Below are 10,945 nucleotides of genomic sequence, written 5' to 3' on the forward strand. Positions count from 1 at the left end.
CTCGCAGAAAAAATCCAATGAGGGCTGATTTGACCACGGAAAAACGAACAGCGGCTCACTTGACCGCAGTGACCAAGGGGGGGGGGGATTAGTGTAAGAATAAAATTAGAGGACCTATTTAGCATTGTCTTAATGCAGATTAGAAAAATATCTTAAAGTTCAGGAGAAGAACGATGTTAACGTATAATGGGATTTCCCGTAGGACGGCCAATGCTCACGCTCCAAAACACAATTTTTTGCTCATACTTTCGTCTTCTTCTGGAATAAGGTGTAATGCTATAGTGCAAAAGCCACCTAGTGGCCAAAGTGAAATGCCCTCCATGAGAGGCAGAACAATTGTTGGAGTTTCTCTGTTTGAAAATCCTTTAACCTCGTATGCTATTAACAATCTCACTATAATTTCACTAATAACTTTCACAGTATGTGAACTGTATCAGACTAATACGAATATCTTCAAAACATATATAAATTATTAATGTATTTCTTAAGAAATGTGTTAAAATGTGTAAACTGTGCAAACTCCAAATTGAACTGAATTGAATTGAGAGGATCAAAAGAATTAAAGAAAAAATTGAATCAAATTGATCCAGGCTCTGGTGAATCAAATCAATTTCTATTCTGAAAATTATTGACGATACCCAGCCCTATGATCAATATCCTCTAGAGTTGCCACAGAGCCAATTCTATTTAGGTGTTGCTGTGATGTCATTTTCTCTTGTCATGTATCTACTGGAACTATAGTCGGAAAAACTTTGAGAAACTGTGGAAGACATTTTTAGGATTGGTTGTTGACTCAAAACAACAGTAATGTTTTGTTTACTGCAGAAGTTAGCCAGGAAGTTGAAACCTTTGACATTGTTTTTAGTGACAAATATCGTTCCTTTCTTTTAAAATATTGTGTTTTATCATACGTTAACACGTTATCTTCATTTTCCTTTATCCAGTAAAAAGACAGATATATAGCAACCATTTAAATATAATACATAACAAAACATAGTTTGATCTGTGAATTGTTGATCTCAAATCAAATCGGATCGCCACCTAAGTAGCGATTATTATCTAAGCCTTTTTTAGTCAGATGCATTGTTTTGGTCAGTGTGACATCTTGAAGGCTGAACTTCTTGATGATTCCACACCGGCCTGGATGTTCCAGAGAAGAAACCTCAACCACTTCCACAGCAGCGTTCTCCTCTGTCCACGGAGCATGTCATCAGTCACCGCTCACAGCTAATTCTTTCCACAACAACCTTAAGAAGAACGCATCTGGATTTTCTTTTTCAACTCTGAGCAGGCCAACATGCTTTCTGGACACAGGGCTTTTAAAACAGGCACAAAATGGCTGCCATGTCACTGACTACAAGTAAAACTGTTGCAGATGGAGCTACTGACCCATGCAGGTGTAGTCTGCAAAGGGAGACATTGTGGATAAGAAGCAGACAATAACATGGGAGTAAATGGATAAAGGCAGCAAATTATACTTTTGTTTGTTTGTAGCTATAGCTACAATTGTTTTCATACACAGAACTAAAAAAATGTAAATGTGTCATGCCTCAGTGCTAACAAGAGAATGGCATTTACATTTTTTTAGTTCTGTGTATGAAAACAAACTTTAATATAAAAAGTAAATATTTAAAGTACACTTTAAGCATCTACAATTACTTTGCAAGTCTTTCATATAGCACATATGTCACCCAAACATGATGGAATAAAGATACAAACAACAGTAAGGATAGAAATACTATAAAGGAACAAAATACTAGCTTAAGTATGTGCATTATGTACATGTAAACCTGCAACAACAACAAAAAAACTACTGTTTGTCTTCTGCTGGCAGCTTTTCAAAGCTTGTACTGACAATTCTGTACTTTAACAGCAACTAGGAGCGACTTACCTTGACTTGGAACGGGTGTATCTCATTCAGCGAATGTCTTCTTAGCTTCTTCGTCAAGGTCTTTAGCATTTTATAGCTGATTAGCTTATGTCCAATTATTTACCTTTCATTAGCCGTCTCTTTCAGGACGGTTACAACTTCATTAGCTTTACACGAGCGACATGAAAAAAAATCCCTTTTGTCCTCAAACTCTTCCACGTATTGAAAAAAACTGTTAACAAACCTAAAAAGATGGTCAGCCGGTGTCAACAAATACGAAAAAGAAAATTTGGTCAAACTGCGTATGTCGGGTTTTTCGCGACGCAAACTTGTTATTAAGAGTTTGTTACTGAAAAGCTATTTTCCTCTCTTTTTTTTCGGCGTCAGCTAGCTTAAAAAACGTCCAAATGTTCGCAACTGAGCGTAAAGATGCTGATTGAAATGAAAGGTTATATCAACTTGGCTGCATTCAGGCACGCACGCGCGCACGCTCACACACATCCAAGCACCCGAGTGACCAGCAGCAGCCACACAAACAGTTTTCCTTCAGCCGGGGCGATCTGCGCTGCGATTGGCTGAGCCGCGGCTACGTCATCACTCCCTGGAGAAGGTGGGTTGAGAATTAAAGTCACACTGTGGCTTCAAGTAAATAGTTTTAATTCATAAACCTTTAACTGTTAGTATAATTTTACTGTTGATTTCATTACATTTAGGGGAAAAAATCTCACTAAAAACACATGTATAAACACACAAATATAGAAAATAAAGGAAATCCTATTTAGTAAAGCTTGTTGTGATGTACTAAAACAGATATAAAAGAGAGATTCAATTATTTATTTTCCCCACAATTCACTTCAATAATGTAGCACATGCTTCAGTTTAAAATTTATAATATATATATATATATACTACAGCAAAATAAAGGGGACACTGAGACAACACATCCTATGCCTGAACGAATGAAATATTCAATTTAAATGCTTTATTCTTTACATAGTTGTTTGTGCTTACAACACAACTCAAAAATTATTCATAGAAGTTAAATTTAGTAGTTTTTGGAGGTTTGGATATGGAATCATACTTAAAATTAAAGTGGAAAACACATTACAGGCTGATTCAACTTATATGTATTGTCTTTGAAACAAGTCAAAATGAGGCTCAGTAGTTCAATTTAATATTATTTATATAGCCTAATATCACGAAACAATTGTCTCATTAGGATTTATGCTGGTAATTGTACAGAAGCAGAAAGTCTGTAAAAAAATATAAACAATAGCTAATTGCTAAACTAAACTGACTGAATTATACTGGTTGTCCCTGCCCTTAGTGGTCCGGATGTGGAGTTGTTGCTCTCCTATGGCTTCCTCCACATCTCCTGGTGTACTAGCTTGTCTACTGGTAGAGCCTCCATGCTCTAGACACTTGGCTGACAGCAAACCTTCTTGCCACAGCTCACACTGATGCACCGTCCTCGATGAGTTACACTACCTGGGCCACTCGTGTAGGTTTAAGATGCCGTCTCATTGTACCGCTGGAGTGACAACACTCAAAAGTCCCCAAGACATCAGCTAGAAAAGATGAGGAGAAGTTGTCTGTGGTCACCACTTGCAGAACCACTCCTTTATTGGAGATGTCTCACTGATTGTCTAATACTTCCACCTGTTGTCTATTGCACTTGAACAAAAACTCTTAATATGATTGTTTGTCAGTGTTGCTTCTTAATTGGACAGTTTGATAACACAGAAATGTGACTGTGAGAAACGCTGAGTTGTTTAGGCATTCCCTTTAATTTTTTGAGCAGTGTATATTGATTTAAACATTAGTTTTCTAACTGTTCATTGTACATTTTAAAGGAACATTTTCTTCTTTCATAATGACTTGGTATGCTTATCTTTTCATGAGGGGGTTTCCAAGCGACTCACCCCATAATTTGGCCTCAGTTTTAAATCGGATGCCCCTCCTGACCCAGCTCTCTGCATTGACCTGGACTTGGAACCGGCACATGGAAACACTGGAAAGGATCCTCAATGTGGTTTCAACCCCTCATAGTTTCAGGCGGTGTCACATTCAAGGACTCAACTCAAATCTTGCTGGAGTTATTTGTATCTTCAGTCTGCAAACACAAGTGTTTTTTTGTTTTTTTTTTATTCAAAAAAATTCAAGTGTTTGATATTTGCTTTAGAACCATATTTACCATCAGATGTGTGTCTGGGCTCACAGTAAAACTCACATGTGTCCAGACAGAACCAGACGGAGAGATGTGAGGAGAGAGGGCAGGTCAGCTGTAATTGGTGCAAATGGGGCGTCCAGTTTCAATGATGTCATGCTTTAGCAAAAGCTGCACTCTTGTTCTGCACTGAAACCGTAAGGGAAAGCTGCAGTAGTACAGCATGATGCAATGTTGCTTGTCGTTCTACTATTTCGAGAGAAACCCTGTTTTATTCAACATTTGAATTTGTTTTGAGCTACTTCGTGTCTTCAAGCATTACTTATTGCACTCTCAACACACATTTGACCTGAACATTTTGCAGGTGTTGTTCCTTTAAATGCACTTAGCCTCACTAGATTATGCATTTGTAAATGTGTGTGCGTGCCTGTGTGTGTGTTGGCAAGAGAGGGAAACAGAGAGTCTTTCTTACTTAACTCCCTCGGTCAATGACCCAGTAAACTTTCCAAGCAACCTGTGGCTTGGTTTCAGGTCAAGCTCAATGCAAATCCAATTTGCTGCTGAACATAGTCCATCAGTCATCTGCATGTAGGATCTGCACTCCGCTCTGAAGGTTTCAAGGTTTTCTTTTGAGCACAAACTCTCTGAAGCACAAAAGAGAGAAATGGAGCGAATGTTGTGGTTTCATGAAATAGACTTCACAGTTGTTTGAGCTTACAGGACAGAGTGATTTGCACCTTTTGGACACATGAGGGCAGCATTTCCATTCTAGCAGCAAAGTGGAACAAATTGTGTTGCTGAAAAATAAGACTTTTCCAAAACAGTCTGTTGCAAATACAGATCGGGAAGCAGGTATTATTATCAATCAGGTAGTATTTGACCTTTCCAGGCTGATCAATCCTCTAGTGAAAAATGCTAAAATTAGTCAAAGAGAAAATCAGGAAACATAGAAAGCTTAATTTTACTGCAGAATTGGGTGATACTTTAGATGAAGTGCTGCAAAACGCAAAATATAATGTTGACAAAGATAGTTAATACATTTGTTAAGCTGTAAAGCAGTTTATTATATGGTCTGTGTAGCCAAACGTCTCAGTGTAGATGTTAATAATTCTTACTAAGTATGTTAAAGACCTTATTCAGTTTATTGTGCTAATAAAAGTCTTACTAACACTCTATAAACATATTTATAATGTTTGTTAATGTGTTAATAAAGCTTGTTAAGAATCTTATCATAAAGTGTTACCCAGCATATTAATGCAAAAAAAAATGTCAGCATATCTTCGGTTTGCTTCAATGACACAAGCAGGATGGTTTCAGACTGATATATTGTGTTAGAGTCCCACTCAGATCATCTTTTGATTTATTTTAAGTGTTCCCAGTGTTTTTTTTTTTTTTCAATCACGATTATGTTGTTTTTAGCCAAAATAAAAAAAAATCTGTCGTTTTCTGGGACATAGTTTCTGCAGAACAGCAGGGGTTTGTTAGAAAAGATCCAGATTCCAGCCCAGACGAGGAAAACAAAGACCTTCATGAATCTATTTGTGGTTGTATCAGAATGGAGCGGAGCTGAAACCGTCACAAATACAATCTTGTTCAAACTTTTTCTCCTGCTCCTGTTTCACAGCTATAAATACTCCGAAATTAAGTTTTAAGCATGATATTCTTTATACTCGTCCTCCATCATCAACAAAATGTCACAAAAACATCCCCAAAACACCATTTTGATAAGAGAGACACTTTAATCTTTCCAAAAAGCTTTATGTCAGGACTGCTGATGATAAGCGACAGTGAGGAGAGTCTGTGTCATTTTCCTTTATCTTCCAAATTCTCCAGGTTTACTCAAAAAGCAAGTCCCTCTAAAAACTCAAAAGACTGCTTATAGAGGTGTTTAAGCGTACAAGTGAGATTAAGTTGCAGATTAAGTTACGCATGGCAGATTAAGTAAAGTGTTAAAGGGGTTAAAAGGATCAGAAGATTGTCTTCTCTGACAGAACAGAGTGTTTGGGTTCATCACCTGCTTGTGTTTATTTTTAATTTTTGGGGATTCAAAGTAGAGATGTATTTGAGTTGCAATAAAACATGTGTGAATAAGTCCATAATCTTTAGCGGTTAGGCTCTGGGAAGATGACATAGTGTTCTAGAGATAAACTCGGACTATAGATGTGCACACTCCAGATCACGAGTGGGCAAACTTTTTGATTTGTGGGCCACTGAAGGTTCAGAAATTTGACACAAGGGCTGGTGTGTTTTGGTTATCTGTCTATAAAAGAAAGAAATAACATTGAGTTTGGACGAAGACATGCTATTTTGATAAAAAATATTAGAGTTTTTTTAAATAGAGTTTTTTTATTATTATTTTGGTGTCAAATGCACCAATGGGATGATGTCCCTAAGAAAAAACACAAACTTAAAGAAGTGATACGTTCATGTGCTGTTGGAATGATTGGAAAAATGCTTGTCCGACTCAGAAATAACACATGAACTTCAGAAAAACAACAAATCCAAAAAGAAAAACACACACTGAAACCGAACTTTCTAAAAAGCAACTTTCTAAATCTAGACCAGGGGTGGGCAAACTATACGGCCCGGGGGCCATATGCGGCCCCTTGAATTATTTAATCTGGTCCGCCAAATTAAAATAAATGATTTTGATTACCTGTATTAAGGTTTTATTCTCCCTGTAGTTCATGTCTCTCCCCACAGATGGCACACTAAAAATAAATTCACCTTTTTCAGGATCAGAAAGTTATTCTGAATTCATGTAGCGTTTGAAGATTTGTTGTTTTTCCGATTTTCATGTGTGATTTCCAAGTCATTTTTCCAATTACTCCTACACCAAATGAACGCAGCTTTTCCTTGAGGGACATCAACCCATTGGTGAAAATGGCACTAAAATGAGAACTATAGAAAAGTATGGAAGTATGAAAGCTTTTGTTACCCGTTATTTAAAATAAACGTCAATTCTGGAACTGCTTTTTCATTTTCAAAAGGTACTTCATTACTTGTCTCTTAGATAAAATGAAAAAGCAATTCTCCCAACGGCTTTTTCATTTTATTCATCATAAGTAATGCAGTTACATTGTGAAAGGGAAAATGCATTAAAGTTTATGTTTTTTAATTTTAAAATGTAATATTTCTTATTGAATTTTGGTACAAATTTACCAGAGAACTTTTCGAAAATGAAATATCAAATGCCATTTTCTTTATCGTTTTAATTAGGTTACAGAACAAGTAGTGTTTAACAAGAACATGAAAAAGCCGTTGGGAGAACTGCTTTTTCATTTTATTCAAGAGACAAGTATTGCAGGCACATTTTGAAAATGAAAAAGCATTTCCAGAATTGACTTTTATTTTGAATATTGAGTCACATACGCTTCCATAGAAACAAAAACCACCGTTTTGAAATAAAAAACCCGAAATGTTCTGTTTTAAAATAATTTTCAATCTAGATTAAGACTTGTTTTTGTCCAGATCTCGTGTTATTTCTTTCTTTTACGAGTTGAATTACTAAAACATGCCACACATCTGCATCTGGTCCAAAATTTTAGAAACCTTTGTGGCCCACGAGTAAGAAAGTTTGCCCATTCCTGATCTAGACAGAGGTCAATGTTTCTATAGTCCACCATCTATGGGAAGACACCTGAAATATAGGGAAAATATAGCAACAATTAGGATTATCAATATAATTTATTCTAGTTTGGTGGATCAGATTAAATAAGTTTGCCCACCCCTGCTCTAGAGCCTGAGGGTTGAAGGTGGTCAGAGACCAGAGCATGAAAAAGCATCTCTCCAAGTGGAGGAGGGTGGAAGAAACAAAAACGGAGACAAGCGTTTCAATATTTACAGGTGAAGACGTGATTTTGATTGGCTGAGACGAAGAAGAAGAAGAAGAAAGGCGGGCTATTTAGCTATTGGTTCAAAGAGAAGGCCTAATTGATGATGATGGTGTGTGTAGTGACGTAATAACCCAGAGTACCCGGATGTGAGGTAGATCTTCATTACTGAAAGCTTCATTACTGACGGAGCAAATATTCTAGCTTCCAGGTGTTTACTCGACTCATCATGCTCCTTTCTGACTACAGATGCAAACACTTTCAAATTTGATGTTTTTCAAATCCTGATGCTTGTTTTTTTCTCCTTTCACATGACAAAGTAATCAAGATGTTGTGTTGTTCTTAAAGCTCTGGTCACGCTTTTATCCTTTTACTATTTTGACTACAGCGTCATTGGTTTTCCCTCTGAAAACATTCTTTAGCCAAGAATCAGACAAAGTTTTCTGCGTCTCTCTTGTACGTTTGTGTCATACTCCAGGCCTCGGGGTCTGCATGCTTTCCACCAACCTGTCATTGGAAAACACACCTGATCCAGGTTATAATCGGATGAAAGCAGAGTTTCTGAAAAGCCCTTTAGGCCTGGATTCTGACAGCCCTGTTGGTGGGAACTCACAGCTCCCTTAATTCTCTTCCAGCGAGGGCAGACACATGCAGGCCTTTGTCTGCCCTCTGCTGGCGGCTCTCCGCTACTGAACATATTTGTGAGCTCAGAAAGTTTCTACTTTGTTTTGTGTCATGCAATTTTGGTGCAATTACCTGTTGGTGATTGATGAATGCGTTTCTTTCTAACATCTAATTTCTGTGTGGAGTTTGCACGCTATTATGACAGATCTTTGGAAACAAAGACTTGTCTTATAGTAAAGCATTTCCAGTAGTCTTTTAATAACGATTATGCCGTTTTTAGCCAAAAAAAAAAAAATTGTGTTGTTTTCTCTGACATATTGGAGAGCGGCGGCAGAAGTTCATTAGAAACTCCCCTATGAGTTCAGGGCAGGACTGTTGACGTGGAGTAAGTCCACCCTCTCTTCCCATTATCTGTCTTTTTACATAATCTCCCACTTGCTTACAGACCCTAGCAACCACAACCTAACATTTACTGTGTTATAAAAATGGAAAGCAATATTGGAGCTGTCCTGTCGTACAGATTTGATCCAGATTCCAGCTCAGACAGGGAAAACAAAGACGCTCATATAATGTCTATAAGCTAATGCATCAGAATGGAGCGGAGCAGGAGCTTTAGGCCCAGCCAGCATGTTTTCTACGTCACAAATACGATCTTTTTCAAACTATATTTTTTTTCTCTGCTCCTGATTCACAAAAAAAAAAAAACCTCAGAACACAAAACCAGGGAGTGTTACATGCAATCAAAATAGATTGTAGCGTGATCATATATTAACGTTTTTTAATGCCTTTTTGTTTGAAGAATCACTTATCTGTTTCATAAAGCAGATAACATAATTATAAACATGAATGAAAACTGGACTTTGATTACTCTATTTACATCTGTGTAATATTAAATTTTGCCAAAATAATTAACACATTTATTATAAAGTATGTGTCTTCCTTAAGCTGGAACAGTGACTGTTATCATCTCTGGAGCTGCGGATCATGACTTGGGACTTGAATGGTTCAACCAATCACGAAGTTCAACTGTAGGGCCCAGCACACAGACGGTTTTTGACTATATTTTCAAAAAAGTTTAATTTAATTTGTCAAAAATTTGACAATGACTAACAGACAGAACTTTTAAAGCCCCCGTTCTTAGTTGACCAATCTAGATCCTGAAACAAAACATAAAAAATCACCTTCACACCATAAAGAACCCTCAAAATATAAGAAACAAATAAAAAACATAAAAAATACAACAATGGTCGTAACAAGGTGAGAAATCAGCTTTTTGCTAAATTGCACATTCCCTTTTAAATAATCAAATCTAACCTTTCTATAATGTTGTTTTTTATTATTAGTTATTATTTATTTGTTCCAGCAACCACTGTGATCATGATTGGAGCACAATGAATAATAAATCAAAGATAGATGAGAACTATCATGACTAAGTGTTGGAGCCAGATTTAATGTATGGGTTTCAATCATTTTGAGCATTAAAGAGTGTTTTATAATTTTATGAAATTATAAGGCTGGATTCAAGACTCCTCCCTCACCTGTAGCCTTAAGTGGGGCTCTAAGGGAGTTTTGGAGACAGTGAGAGTGACACGCAACTTCTGAGCATATTGTGGTCCAAATGTGACCCAATGACACCAGAATTGAGCTTTTTCACCTGTCGTGAGGGTCAAACACAAAATCTTCAACAACTATAACTTTAATTGTTAGCAAGATAATTCCAGTAAATTCTAACGGAGAAAAGCGGCTCATCGAGCAAAAACAGTGGAGCTCCGATGTTAACCAAAAACAAAAATGTGGTGACAGGTTTTTCTCTCCCCTCATCACTTATTTAACACTGAAATATCATGACAAATCAGCCTGCTGACCCATGCACGTCACTGAGTCTGTTTTTAGCCCTGTACACAGCAAACATCAGCCCACTTGGCTTTGGAAGTCCTTGTCTTTCTCTTTCCTGCTGCCCGCTTCGCCCACACTCTCCCCTGGATAGCAACATACGGCCACAGCCTCTCCTCCCGCTTCCACTCCTACCTCACCCACTGACCCACTGGCGGAAAGCGTAGAAGCCATCTGTGGTGGAGAAGAAGCTACTTTTAGACTTCCAGGCTGCTATTTTCTCCCTCGTTGTCATTATTTTTCTTTTACATAAAAGTGCAGGCTTACTCACTGGCTTCAGCCTGTGGTTTTCTAGCGTTGCTTCACAGCTTTTGATTACACAGTGAGGCCATAAAAGCACACTATTACTGAAAGATGCAGAACAAACATGAGACAGCTTTAGTCTTTGGGTTAAAGAGCCACTCTGATGAAAAGTGTTTTTAACATATTCTTCTTGCATTTTCTCAAAATGTAGGACGTGTATATGGGGTCAAATCAGGATCAGCTTAAAGTGAACGAAAAAACAGATCGAAAACTTAAAAAATAGACATTGTAGCTCAAAAAAATGAAAACAAGACA

The 10,945-nt window shown here is 37.3% G+C and overlaps 1 protein-coding gene across 2 annotated transcripts in view; it reads right to left on the minus strand.

Moving 5' to 3' along the window:
• si:dkey-16j16.4 overlaps positions 1 to 3,492 on the minus strand; it is a 29,672-nt gene extending 26,180 nt beyond the window's left edge. The window contains exon 1 of one of the 2 annotated variants that reach the window (XM_024260899.2): positions 3,359 to 3,492. In XM_024260899.2, coding sequence (XP_024116667.1) covers positions 3,359 to 3,394 — 36 coding nt within the window. In that variant the 5' untranslated portion in view covers positions 3,395 to 3,492. Of the gene's footprint in view, positions 1 to 1,891; positions 2,412 to 3,358 lie in introns of those variants that run through there. The other variant, XM_024260837.2, reaches the window with a different exon arrangement.
• Positions 3,493 to 10,945: the final 7,453 nt, after the last annotated feature.

Source organism: Oryzias melastigma, linkage group LG22 (genome assembly GCF_002922805.2).
Source record: "Oryzias melastigma strain HK-1 linkage group LG22, ASM292280v2, whole genome shotgun sequence".
In the NCBI taxonomy this organism is placed as follows: Eukaryota; Metazoa; Chordata; class Actinopteri; order Beloniformes; family Adrianichthyidae; genus Oryzias; species Oryzias melastigma.